General features: G+C 42.6%; 1 protein-coding gene across 1 annotated transcript in view; it reads left to right on the top strand.

Annotated features, from left to right (window-relative positions):
• The first annotated feature begins 14,147 nt into the window (after positions 1-14,147).
• LOC101482480 (protein unc-13 homolog A) overlaps positions 14,148-14,832 on the top strand; it is a 30,177-nt gene continuing 29,492 nt past the window's right edge. Inside the window, exon 1 of the mRNA XM_076876543.1 lies at positions 14,148-14,518. Coding sequence (XP_076732658.1) covers positions 14,497-14,518 — 22 coding nt within the window. The 5' untranslated portion in view covers positions 14,148-14,496. The remainder of the gene's footprint in view (positions 14,519-14,832) is intronic.

Genomic DNA, 14,832 nt, shown 5'->3' with positions numbered 1-14,832 from the left:
AAACCATAAAGCTGCACTTTCTTTTTGCCTTATAGTCTGATTTGTCATAACTTCTCCGTTTTGTGGTAAGCTTTTCTTTGGCTGTCACTTCTTCACCCTGACCTGTCTTGTTTGGCTCAGCAGAACTGAAATGCTTTTACACACGGACTCACATAAGCTCAGCGATTCTCTGCACGATCAACCTCTCACATGTTTAAGCTTGCTGCCGGAGATTTCACTTGTCATGTTTGCATAGTAAGCTAACGATTAATAAGACGATGTCAGAGGAATTGGTGCACAAATTATCATCACTCACAGATCAGTGCTGTCGGTCTCTATACACAGTTCGCACGATTGCAAAGTGAAAGCAAAAAAACAAGCGCAAATTCAAACGCGACTTCAATATGTCACATATTGACAGTGGCTCACCGATGCCAATGACATAATTACCCAGCTACATTTCCGAAAGAATGCAGAAGCATTGACATATATTTTTCCTACAATAGCCCGACGGGCAGGGAAGAGATAGATTTTGGTAGCCCGACTGAAAAAATCGCTAGCTCCGGGACATCGGGCTAGCGATATTGCAAGCCCTGTATCTGATTGAGGAATCACTCATCTTTGGAAAAGAGAGTTTATTACAGAGAAATGTCTCTTTCCAAAATAAAAGCTATACTATCCGCTTCTTCTGGGCTATATTCTCAGCAGCATAAGGAGAATCATGTGCTAACAGCTGTCTAAATGACTCGGCTAAAGTTAGTAGCATGCTTGCTTTTTTTTTGTCTGCTTCCACTTGTCTTTGCACTACGATGATGTCGGCGTAAATGTGCAGTCATATTCGTTGTGTTCCCACTAGTGCTTTCAGGTTAATCTCGTTGAAATGACCTTAACGCCACAACACGGCAAATCTCCGTTAACGAGCTACCGCCGATCACTCCGTGCATGGGGCTAGACGGCCAACACGTTAACGAGCTAACTGCGCTAACACACTAGTTCACACCAATGTAATTGAGCATTGCATGGCACATTCAACATACTGTTTTACTTTAGTCCATGACTCGCTTACCTTCAGGGTCATACCTCACATGAAAACCAAAATAATTCCAAACGCCAGATCTGAATGACGTTCAATTTGCCTGTTGCAAGGAGAGCTTAACTTCTGTCTGCTAGCTTGCCCTGCGCTCTTCCTTCTGACTATGCTGTCTGTGTTGAGCGCTCAGTGGATCTGCGCTTGACAGTGCAGCCTAGGCGGAGTAGTCGAACACAGATTCACTGAGCGCTCAACACAGACAGCATCGTCAGAAGGAAAATTGATAAAATAAATTACAAATGTTGTATTGTTCGATACATATGCGTACTGAACCGAAAGCACTGTATCGAACGGTTCAATATCGATACGAATATATATATATATATTAGGGGTGCAACGATATTCGTATCGATATTGAACCGTTCGATACAGTGCTTTCGGTTCAGTACGCATATGTATCGAACAATACAACATTTGTAATTTATTTTATCAATTTTCCCAGCACGCCCCTGCGGGCGGTTTATCCTTCAAGCTCGTATGAAAGTGATCTCAAACACACCGACAACACAGTGAACGCATACCTGGATAAAGAAAAACACACAATAGAACACTATCAGTCATTGACTGGCCTCCCTAGAGTCAGACGTCAACACTATTGAAGCAGTGTGGGATCATGATGAAAGAGAAAGGAACAAAAGGCAGCCAGAGTTTATATTTTGTAATATGGATCCACTTATATGTCTTTTTAACCTGACAGATTTTATATCACGTGCATGTGCACCAATAATAATTAATTTTCACAAGACTCAAAATAATGATGATAATCGCTTTTTTGGATATTTGCTTCATGAGCAGCTGTTCAGACCACAACATTTTTTATCACCTTTAACTATTTCATGTATATACTCTTGCACACATTAGCTGTCACTTGGCACTGTCTATATTTCATCTTACTGTTTCTTAGTGTGACTCAACTGAGTCTATGTTTTGCAGTCTTTGCATTTCACCACTTTTACCATCTGCCTTGCTTGTCATCCTTTGACAAACCCCTGAGATGCATGTTTGATAGCGCCTATTCCACAGCAAAGCCCTTTTTTCTGTCTCCATCTCCATTGTGACACTTTCTTTGTCGGTCTGGCAAAAAACAAAACAAAAAAAGAGATTATAGCCAATGTTGTAGTGCTTTATCCACCTATAACACACATTTACAAATTTGAATGTGCTTGAATGTGTGCTGGGCTTGTTCTCATGGATGCACAGGGGTGGACTAATGAAACTCTAGTCAAAGAGTACGACACTGTACCTGAATAGTCCTGAAACTGTAGAAAGACTTCGTGGGAATGTTAGAACAGATGCTTTGGATGTTGACCTATGCTTGCAGTAATAACAAAACGCTTTTGAAAGAGTTGCATCTGAACAAACCACAGGACCACAGGAACCATGTACTGGTTTGGTGGTGGGCTCTTTGACAGTGGCGGAGGGTTGATGATTTAGTCTTGTCTTGCATCAACAGGACCTGGGCACCTTGTAGTCATTGAGTTGACCGTGAACTCCTCTGTACACCAAAGTATTCTAGAGTCAAATGTTAGGCCATCTGTCTGACAGCGAAAGCTTGGCTTAAACTGGACCAGGAATGTGATCCCAGGGAGGCACAGCAGCAAATCTACAATAGAATGGCTGAAAATAAAAAACATTTTGTAATGGCTCTGTAGCCAAGTACAGGATAGGGTAGGGGAAATTAAAGTAAGATGGAGAGAATGGGCCAATAGCTAGATTCGCAGGAGGGATAAAGGGAGTTGCGTGGAGAAGAATGACTGGAGCCACAGGTAAAGTTGCTATGAATTGTATTAAACTATTTAGCAACAATTTAACAGCATTTTATGAACAGGAATGAAAACATAAAATAAAATACAGTGACAGCAATAATAATAACAGTCAGAATCCTATCTGAGCTCAGATATGTCAGTCTTGCCGGCTTAATAGTCAGTGTTCAGTCAAGTCAAATCCAACAGGTCAAAAGTTTGTGATTGGTGCGATTTCGTCCTACCGCACTGTTGCAATTGTTCGTGAGAGAAGAGCAACCTGCCCTTCTGGGCCAACTCAGAATGGCTGTGGTTCGGTTCGGTTCAAAGGGAAAGGCTCGCCATCTTCCTCGTCAGGAAGAGATCCAGGTCTCACGATCCCATAAAAAAAACCTAGCCTGTAAACAACAGGACTATTACTAATTCAGTTCACACTCTAATGATATACATGGCCATATGTAAATAATGTAAGTGCTATAACAAAACAAGCACAAAACATTAATTCTAATTTCTAACTATAGTCTATACAGTGCATCTTAATCATGAATGCAATCTTTAAATCACAATCAGCTTATTCTATCGTCAAGGTGCACATTTCTATCAGAAATCAGAAATAAACCATAAACTATGGTAGATTATTTTTTTACAGTATTGCCCTTTAACTGAATTACAGGAGCATTGCTTTACACTGCATAGCAATGAAGCAATATATTATTTACACTCAATGTACAGAATAAAATTACCAAAAGAATATACAAAAACCCACAGGCTGTAGTTTTACAGTATGTGGTAACGTATCAGCACAGTAAGAATACACACGGACATCTATCCAGTGCCACTCGAGCATCAAATGTAACAAAATAAAATAGATTCATAACCTTTAAGATCAACATTAACTTATTCCATCATCTAATTTTAGTGCATTTAATATTCAACAAGTAATACTAGAACATCATCAGCACACAAGCTGAGTGCTCAAAATGGCTGAACTCAGTGAGAAACCCCGTGTGTTCTCCCACAGTGAAAACGTGGTCAGCTACAGCTATGAGCATTAGGCTAGTTAGCTTTTCAATTAGCCTGATTCGCCCAGTCCCAGTTTAACTCACCAGCACACTTCTAATGTTCAACTCTCAGAGAGGATCTTGTTCAACTCTCAGAGAGGATCTTGTCCACTTCATCCGCTCCCGCGCAGATCTACAACATTGAAATTGGGCCATTATATTCCCTGTTAACTTCTTGTTAGCTTTTTAGCTTCAAGGTTAGCTTAACAGCTTCTGACTCACCGCGATGGTTTCAAGGTCCGAAATGTTCACAATAAATCAGGTCCGTTTCTCCAAGGTCCATGCAGATCTCCGGTATGGATATTTGCTCAATTTATCAAGTTAATAGTTATTTTCCAGCGAAAAGCTTGGCGGTGAAAATCAGTGATGGTCTCGTGCACCTCCGTCTCTCTCTGTGTCTGAGCACGTGACCGTACAGAGCAGGGGAAGGCGGGGCTTGTTCCTTCCTAACCAGTAGGGGTGTTAAATATACTCTTTGGGTTTTATTCTTATATTTATAGTATTTATCTTTTATTATTGATTTATTTTTGATCAACTCAGTGATTAACAGAGTAATGATAAATCCCAATTAACAATAACATGTTGTAGTGCATTACTGAGTCGTGTAAACTCACTGGGTTACATCCTCCCCTCTTAAATCTCATGCACGTCCCCGTGCATGGCTCTGGTGGAATAGGTAACATCATGAGCAAGGGAATCGATGAAAGCTTTGTTCAATCCTTGAAAGAGTGATTTAACCACTGTTACTAGTGGGTTACCTAGCTGAGGATAAGTGAGTCTTTGGGATGGTTGGCGAATTCTTTCAGATCTTCTGATCTGTGTTTCTGTTTGCAAGGTTTCAGGTTCATCATCGTTTTCAACTTGTCTTTCAGGTGAAAGTTGATGAGTTGAGTTCTCTGACAACGGTGAATCTGACAAACTGGTCGACAAAACATTTTTGTCTTTTCGAGTGTCTGTTTCAGACTCACTTGGTGTGTTATTTTGTAGGCTTGTGTCACTTTCACTTGGTGATACGTTTGCTCCACTTTCACGTTCTGTCTGAGGTAGGTCTGTTTCACGGTCCATTTCAGGTAAGTTGGTGTCAGTTGAACTTCCAATTTCGCCTTCAGGTAAGTATGTTTCAGTTTCGTTCTCAGTTTCCTTTTCAGGTAAGTCTGTCATGTCCGGTAATGTGTTAGGTTGTTCGTTATCATTTACAGGATCTTTGTTTTGTTTGAATCCTTGGGTTGGCGGTATGGCGCATACTTGGTAAAAATGTCTGTTTTTCACTTGTGGAGGTTCAGGGTAAGAAAACTCATCTTCCTCTTCCTCAAGTGTTTGGTCGGAGTCAACTTCCAAAGCTGAACTTTGTCTTGTGCGTGGTCTGTTAGTTTTTGTGACTCGCTCGGGTTCATGCTCTGTTGGTGAGAGAAATCCACAGGGAAGTAACAGATCTCTGTGGAGCGTTCTGTTGGGTCCATCTCCGTTTTCTGGTTTTACAGTGTATACTGGTAAGTTTTCCATTTGTTTGGTAACAATATACACTGTTTGCTCCCATTTGTCCGCTAATTTGTGCTTCTCTCTCAGGCGGAGATTTCGAACCAAGACTCTGTCTCCCACATGTAGTGTGGATTCACGGATGATTTTGTCAAACCGTTTCTTGTTTTTGTCTGCTACTTTCTGGGAGTTTTTGATGGCTATTTCGTAGCTCTGTTCGAGGTAGCTTTTCAACTGCTTGACGTATTGAGAGTGAGTCAACTGTGGCTTGTTTGGCTGTGGCAGGCCAAAGGCAATATCAATGGGCAAGCGAGGCTGTCTACCAAACATTAACTCATAAGGAGAATAGCCTGTTACATCATTTTTTGTACAGTTATAAGCGTGAGTAAGTGGTTTTACGAAGTCACGCCAGTGATGTTTCTCGGTGTCTTTCAAGGTACCAAGCATACTGAGTAATGTGCGATTGTATCGCTCAACAGGGTTGCCACGAGGATGATAAGGACTTGTTCGGACTTTGCGGATACCGAGCAGAGAGCACAGTTCTTTGATTGTACGCGATTCAAAGTCTCTCCCTTGGTCGCTATGAAGTCGCTCTGGAAAGCCATAATGAACTAAGAAGTTCTCCCATAAGTTCTTTGCAACGGTGGTGGCTTTCTGGTCTTTGGTTGGAATGGACACAGCATACTTTGTAAAATGATCCGTGATCACTAGGACATCTTTAGTGTTTTTACTGTCTGGTTCTATTGAGAGGAAGTCCATGCAGACTAGCTCCATGGGCCTGGAAGTTTTAATATTTACCAGAGGAGCAGCCTTGTCTGGCAGGGCTTTTCTACGGACACATCTCTCGCAAGCTTTCACTTTCTTTTCGACATCAACTGCCATTTTTGGCCAGTAGAAACGTGACCGAATGAGTTCCAGTGTGCGTTCGACCCCTAAATGCCCCATGTTGTCATGAAGATTAAGCATAACTGTAGGGCGTAAGGAATCAGGAAGGACTAACTGCAACAAGGTCTCTGGCCCCAACTGGCGTTTCCGGTACAGTAAGTCATTTTGGAGGTCAAGACGTTTCCACTCCCTTAAAAATAAGAGAACATCGTGAGACTCAGACTTAGTATCGGCTGGTGGACGTGAGTCAGCTGCCAGCAGCTTGATGACTTTACTAATGGCTGGATCTTTTCTCTGCAGGTTGACAAGATCAGTATGGGTGTATCTGGGTAAGGCTAGGAGATTGTTATCATTGCCTTCTTCTTGAAACATGTCTGGAATGGCACCTGCAGACATGGCAAGTGACTGGACTAGAGCACAAGAGGGTTCAGTCTGATCCATAGCCATATATCTTTGACAGGCTGCCATCATGGTATCGGATTGAAGTTGGAGCTCGACATCTTTGACTGAGGACAAGAGATGGGATCTGAACTTATCAATGCGCTGACATTCCTGGGTAAAAACTGGATCGTCTTCAGGTTTGTCATGTGGTTTCCTAGATAGTCCATCTGCATCAAGATTTTGTCTCCCAGCTCTGTACTTAATGTCAAAGTTATAGGTGGACAATGCAGCCAACCAACGATAACTCGTGGCATCAAGCTTTGCTGTGGTCAGAAGGTAAGTCAATGGGTTGTTGTCGGTGATGACTGTGAATGTGTTTCCATATAAATAGTCATGAAACTTGTCAGTTATGGCCCACTTTAAAGCTAGAAATTCTAACTTGTGGGCGGGGTATCTAGCTTCACTACGGGATAGACCACGACTTGCATAGGCTATAACCTGTGTGGTTCCATTCTGCACTTGATAAAGAGCCGCCCCAAGTCCGGTTGTACTGGCATCTGTGTGTACCAGGTAAGGTAGCTTTGCATCAGCATACCCAAGGACTGGTGAGGTGGTGAGTTTTTCAATAATAGTTTGAAACGATTTCTGGCACTCTGGTCCCCAACGATCACCAAAGGGCTCTTTGGGGTTCAGATACTTTGGATCACTGGGTGGGTTTTTACTATGCTTTCGTCTCGGAGGATAGCCAGCTGTGAGGGAGGTGAGGGGCTTGACAATTTTTGAGTAATCTTTGACAAATCTCCGGTAATAACCGGTAAAACCAAGAAACGATTGGAGTTCTTTTAAGGTTTGGGGTCTCGGCCAAGTCTTGAGTGCTTCAGTTTTTTCGGGATCAGTCTTTACGCCGTCTCTAGATACAATGTGGCCTAGATAACGGACTGATGTTTGGAAGAAACGACATTTGTCGGGCGAAAGTTTCAGCCCGTACTCTCTGAGTCGCTCAAGAACATGAATGAGTCGGGTCTCATGATCTTCAAGGGAACTGGAAAAGACTATCAAATCATCCAAAAAGACTAACACTTCTCTCAGATTGATGTCTTTCATACACTTTTCCATAAGCCTTTGGAAAGTGCTTGGGGCATTTGTTATTCCCTGGGGCATACGATTAAATTCGTAGAAGCCGAAGGGGCACACGAAGGCTGTCTTTGGCTTATCTTCTTCACACATCTCGATTTGATAGTACCCTGACTTAAGGTCCATCACAGAGAACCACTGAGATCCTGCAAGAGCAGAAAATGACTCCTCTAAGTTTGGCAAGGCATAGGCATCGCGGATGGTCTGCAAGTTAAGCTTCCTAAAATCAATGCATAACCGCACATCACCATTCTTTTTGCGGACCACCACTATCGGTGATGAGAATGGAGATTCAGATTCTCTGATTATGCCTGCATCTAAGAGGGCTTGTAAGTGCTTTTTAACTGCCTCGTAATCATGGGGATGAATCGAGCGAGATCTCTGTTTGAAGGGGGTTTCATCTTTTAAGTTGATGTGATGTTTTACATGTGTGGCATGCCCAAAATCAAGATCATTGTGTGAGAAAACATCAGAGAAGGTGTTTAGCTTTTCAGCTATCTTCTCTTTCCACTCTTCAGATAGTGGTGATTCACCAAAGTCGAAACTGAGAGGGGGTCTTGAGGTTGAAGTCTGCTGCTGAGAGTTACACGTTGCAGACACCTTTTGGTCGCCTTTCTCAGGCTCAGGACATGGCATGACACAGTCAGGGGCAACTAGCTCAGCAATTACACAGTTAGTGGGCAATGTAATGTCATGGTTAGTCTCGTTTCTCAGCAACACAGGAACTTTATAAGGTCCGTGCTTTGGCAGAGATATAAGGCAACAATCTACAAACACACCACCAGGTAGGGAGCCGGTAGTGGGCTGTTCAATAAGTGCACACTGTTCAGGCTTAGCGTGGCTAGCATGCATAAAACCTTCCACTAGTAGCTTTTGATTTGCAGGAAGGACTTCTTGGGTTCTACTTTGAAGTTTTACCAAGCCGATCTTGCCACTGTCACTTTGTCTTTTTCTGGATGCTAATGTCTTTAGCACTTGTTGGTATCCATAAGGGAGTACCTTAAAGTCAGGTAAGGTGTTCTCACAAAGATGCTCATATAAGGGGTCAAGTGTATTTGTGCCAATTAGTAGAGGTGTGTCTGAGTTTGAGCGAATGTCAGGGACAACTAAGGCAAGAGTAGATAGTTCAAGCTCTGACTGATCGAGATCTTTGGGGAACATGATACTCGTCTCAATGTATCCCAAGTAAGGGACTGTCTGACCATTCGCACCTTCGACCTCTAGGAGATCACTGATGGGTTTTATAGGATGATCAGGTAAGTGTTCTTGATAGAAGGATTTGGCAATAGTGGTTACTTGAGAGCCTGAGTCGAGCAAGCAACTACATTCAACGCCATTGATAACAACTCTGGCTGTGCATTTTCTACCCACAAGTCTTTTGGGAAGTTTAGGCACTGAGTGAACATTAGCTGTTTCACATTGGGCTTTTGTTGTCTTTTTCTCAGTGGGACTTGGTTCAGATTTAGCACCCATCTGTCCCGCGACAGGGGCTCCTTCTAGTTTAAATTAAATGACTCATCAACTGGTCTGGATATTTCCCATTCTCGCTGCTTCTGTCTGAGGGCATTCCTTTTAGCTGCTACTAATGCTGGGTTGGGATCATTACTACAGCTGGAAGCGATATGACCATCTTCTCCACACTTGAAACAGTATCCAGGTTTGGGTTTGGCTGACACTGCAGCAATTTGTGGTATCTGTCCCGGCTTGTTCTGAGTTTTGGTACTTGGGTTCCTTTTTGCTTCCTTTTGAAGTTTCTGCGATCTTTTCTCTGTTTTATCAGCTCTGAGCTGTGCGATTTGAGACCTGAGGTCAGCAATTTGCTTCTGGAGGTCAGACGAATTGCTGTCCATTTCATGCTCATAATCGTTCCTACCTTGAGAGCGTGTGGTTTGCACGTTAGAATAAACACGAGTCTTTTGGATCCCCAAATGTTGTTTCATGCGGGTTGCTTTACTTGCCTGTTTGTCCTCCTCGGTGCGTAGGTGGAGGAGTAGCTCGGCAAAATGAGGTGGGTCGTCTTTCTTTTGTTCAAGTTGAAGGTTTGCAATCAATGAGCTGTCCCAACACCCTCTACAAAACTGTCTCAGGAGCTGTTTATTGATGTCACTAGAAGCAATTCCGTCTCTCTTTATGACTAGGTTTAGCACTGTGTGCAATCTTTGCAGGTAATGTGAGGGTTTTTCACCTCCATTCTGATTGGTGTTTAAGAAGCGAGCAAAGAGTTCGTCACCGTCCTCTACAGTTGCATAGGCAGAATCAAGATGTTCAAGGTAAGTTTTGGGGTTTGCTTTTGGACCAAGAGCTTTCACCAGGTCCGCTGCAGGGGATGAAAGACTTTCAACAATCTTTCGCACAACTTGAGTTTCGGTGAGCGAGGGATCAGTCAAGCAAAACTCTACGCTGCTGCGCCAAGTGTCATAGTCAGTTTCGAAAGGAGGATGTGGAACTCTCCCTGAAAAAGGTTTCAGTCTGTATTGCGAGTTTGGTGGGGGAATGACTTCACTGCTTTTAACAATGTGCTCTACAATAACCCGCTGCACTTCAGGTGTGCTTAAAAGGTTGGTGGGAATCTGAGGGGTTTGTTTCTCAGCCTCTGCCGGTGGGTGAGTATTCAAGGCACTTACATGGTTGCTATTGGGTGTTAAAGGAGAAGAAGGTAGGGCCTCATCACTGTGGGGCACTGGCTCTTGTTCAGTGGAAGGCTCAACTGTGTGGACATCCCCTCCCAATGACTCCCCAATTTTAGCTAGTTCATCCATCAAAAGGTCTTTAAACGATCGGTTGCTTCGTGCTGCCACATCTTTAAGCTGTGACAGGTAAGTTACAGTAGCTGATGCGCTGGTTTCAATGCTATACGCACTGGCTAGGTCTCGAACGTGATAGACAACTTCAGGTTTCACAGTGCAAGGTCTGTCATAAGGCAAATATCTTTTCTCTAGTTCTTTAGCAGTAGCCTCATGTTGAAATTCCACAATAATCTGACCACCAGTTGGTAGCTTAATCTGCCTACTGACAGGACCGAAAGCTTCTAAGAACTCAATTATTTCTTTATCAATGTCTGTGTTAGTTAAACCACTGACCAAGACAGCATTTTGAACTTTAACATTCTCTGTTTTCACAACTTCCATGGTTAGGACACGTAAAAGTACCAGTAGAAAAAAATACAAGTCACTGTGAAGCTCCAGGCACTCTTAATCGTTTTATTAAATTTTGGGTGGACTAACAACTCTGCAAACCCTCCTGGCTGGCTCGCCACTTTCTGTAGCCAAGTACAGGATAGGGTAGGGGAAATTAAAGTAAGATGGAGAGAATGGGCCAATAGCTAGATTCGCAGGAGGGATAAAGGGAGTTGCGTGGAGAAGAATGACTGGAGCCACAGGTAAAGTTGCTATGAATTGTATTAAACTATTTAGCAACAATTTAACAGCATTTTATGAACAGGAATGAAAACATAAAATAAAATACAGTGACAGCAATAATAATAACAGTCAGAATCCTATCTGAGCTCAGATATGTCAGTCTTGCCGGCTTAATAGTCAGTGTTCAGTCAAGTCAAATCCAACAGGTCAAAAGTTTGTGATTGGTGCGATTTCGTCCTACCGCACTGTTGCAATTGTTCGTGAGAGAAGAGCAACCTGCCCTTCTGGGCCAACTCAGAATGGCTGTGGTTCGGTTCGGTTCAAAGGGAAAGGCTCGCCATCTTCCTCGTCAGGAAGAGATCCAGGTCTCACGATCCCATAAAAAAAACCTAGCCTGTAAACAACAGGACTATTACTAATTCAGTTCACACTCTAATGATATACATGGCCATATGTAAATAATGTAAGTGCTATAACAAAACAAGCACAAAACATTAATTCTAATTTCTAACTATAGTCTATACAGTGCATCTTAATCATGAATGCAATCTTTAAATCACAATCAGCTTATTCTATCGTCAAGGTGCACATTTCTATCAGAAATCAGAAATAAACCATAAACTATGGTAGATTATTTTTTTACAGTATTGCCCTTTAACTGAATTACAGGAGCATTGCTTTACACTGCATAGCAATGAAGCAATATATTATTTACACTCAATGTACAGAATAAAATTACCAAAAGAATATACAAAAACCCACAGGCTGTAGTTTTACAGTATGTGGTAACGTATCAGCACAGTAAGAATACACACGGACATCTATCCAGTGCCACTCGAGCATCAAATGTAACAAAATAAAATAGATTCATAACCTTTAAGATCAACATTAACTTATTCCATCATCTAATTTTAGTGCATTTAATATTCAACAAGTAATACTAGAACATCATCAGCACACAAGCTGAGTGCTCAAAATGGCTGAACTCAGTGAGAAACCCCGTGTGTTCTCCCACAGTGAAAACGTGGTCAGCTACAGCTATGAGCATTAGGCTAGTTAGCTTTTCAATTAGCCTGATTCGCCCAGTCCCAGTTTAACTCACCAGCACACTTCTAATGTTCAACTCTCAGAGAGGATCTTGTTCAACTCTCAGAGAGGATCTTGTCCACTTCATCCGCTCCCGCGCAGATCTACAACATTGAAATTGGGCCATTATATTCCCTGTTAACTTCTTGTTAGCTTTTTAGCTTCAAGGTTAGCTTAACAGCTTCTGACTCACCGCGATGGTTTCAAGGTCCGAAATGTTCACAATAAATCAGGTCCGTTTCTCCAAGGTCCATGCAGATCTCCGGTATGGATATTTGCTCAATTTATCAAGTTAATAGTTATTTTCCAGCGAAAAGCTTGGCGGTGAAAATCAGTGATGGTCTCGTGCACCTCCGTCTCTCTCTGTGTCTGAGCACGTGACCGTACAGAGCAGGGGAAGGCGGGGCTTGTTCCTTCCTAACCAGTAGGGGTGTTAAATATACTCTTTGGGTTTTATTCTTATATTTATAGTATTTATCTTTTATTATTGATTTATTTTTGATCAACTCAGTGATTAACAGAGTAATGATAAATCCCAATTAACAATAACATGTTGTAGTGCATTACTGAGTCGTGTAAACTCACTGGGTTACAGCTCAGTCAAAATCCAGACCTCAACCTGACTGAAAACCTGCAGTGGGATGTTAAGAGCACTATCAAATTCCTGCAAACGTCAACGAACCGCAACAACGCCGTAAAGAAGAGTGGGCCAAGTTTCCTCCACAAGGATGGGAGAGACTGATAGAGTCATACAGACAATGATTACTCCAAGTTATTGCTTCTCAAAGGCTTCTATGAGGCTTCTATGTTGTTGGAATTAAATAATTTGCTGTGCCTCAATAATGGTATGCTTTTTATTAATAATAAGTGTTATAAAGTTATATAGTGTAGTATTAAGTGGACGCAGCCCTGAAAAATAAAGGCATGAGACCATGTGTCCTTGGGGAGTAGAAAGCTGCAGACTCTCACTCACGCTTGCCTTGGAAAATGTAGATAAGAGGGGACCATCTCTAGTGGAAAGTTACTGAGACACTGTTGTTTAGACTAGAATGGTAGTATAATAGTAGTAGCTTCTGTAATAAAACTGTTAGGGGCACACCAGCATTTTGAGATCCACGGCAGCGTGTCATGCAGGACGCATCTCCCTTCTAGAAGTAATGTGAAAGAGTAATAAAGTGTTAAATGGTCTACTGAGCAGTGTTTTGTCTTCCATCGGATGCCTCTGAGGAATCAAAAGAACTCGGTGTAGTGTTGATATTTACAGTGTGCATAGATTCTCACAACCTGCTTCTTCTTTCTTTAAATATTGATGTTATTGTTGATCATCTCAGGTAGTATTTAGCTAACTTACAGACTAGATAATTTTTTAGTACTTCCTGATGTGTAAAAGCTTAGGTTGGATAGGGTGCACTTTCTTTTTTTACCATGAGGGTACGAAGTTCTGTGGACAAGTGGATGACCTCCTGAATATTTTCAGCGGATACTGGAGTGATGCTTTTTGGGGGCTGCACTAACTGACAGTTATACAGTAAAACTCTATTTTCAGACTGATTTCTGAACATGATAGTGGATCTGCTGTGAAACCCCTATCAACACACCGAAAAGAGGGCTAAGTTAAAGGGTTAAGTGCTATTGGATGGGATTAGATTATTTACTTCATCACTGGGTGTATTTTCCATATGCATGACTTAAAAAGAAGAAGAAGAAAAAAAGACCACGGATGCTAACTTGCTAAATGAAAGCGCCACCTGATGTTGATGTTACCACCTGATCCAGCCTTGGATGTGAACTGAGAAAAATACTGGACAACTTTCTCTCTGAAGCAGTGAATGGAAATTCCTGGTCGCCATATTGTTCATTGAGTACATTACATCAGCCAAAACGATATTATTAATTACCCCACCTTCCCGCCTCCCCTTCTGGCTGCTACTCATCACCCGTGACGTCAGGGCGGCACGGCGCGGGGGAGCTGTCCTCGCGCGGAGGGTGCTGCTGCTGAAACAAGATGGCTGTGCGCGCAGGAGGAGCAGCGGCGGCGGAGGAGAGCTGAGGCAATGCAGAGGAGGGGGGGGCGAGGAATTTACTTCTGTGTGTCTTTCTTGTCCTGCCAAAAGAGCAACAGCCCCGCAGAGGAGGAGACGACACGCTTCCGAGATGGTGCTGATTTGTTTCCGTTACCTTTTACGGTGACGGTTTTTAACGGGGCTTTTTTATTTTTATTTTTTTTAAACGGACGGACTGACCAAACAAATCACGGAGTCTGAGTAGAGGACAGCCGGGGACGCTCAACACCGCTACCAGAGATGTCCCTGCTGTGTGTGGGAGGTAAGAGGGGAAATGAAAGAGGCCGTGAAAGCCTGCCTGTTTCATGTTATTGAAGTATCACTAACTGCACCAGCTGTCTGACAGAGCCTGCGGGCTATCAGCTCCCAGCAAAAGTGTGTATGTGTATGCGTGTGTGTGTCCCGAGCTATTGTGCTGAATAGTCATTAAATCTCAGAGCAGAAACAGCCCGTTTATTGCGTGGGGAACACCACTGGGATACTTTCAGCAGCACCGTGTGTGTTTGTTCAGCGCTGTCTGTGCTCACGTGTGTCTGACATGAAAAAAGAGCAGTTGTGACTGTTTGTAGTAGAAAG

This window comes from Maylandia zebra, linkage group LG18 (genome assembly GCF_041146795.1).
Source record: "Maylandia zebra isolate NMK-2024a linkage group LG18, Mzebra_GT3a, whole genome shotgun sequence".
Classification (NCBI taxonomy): domain Eukaryota; kingdom Metazoa; phylum Chordata; class Actinopteri; order Cichliformes; family Cichlidae; genus Maylandia; species Maylandia zebra.
This window is presented reverse-complemented; position numbering and strand designations above follow the sequence as displayed.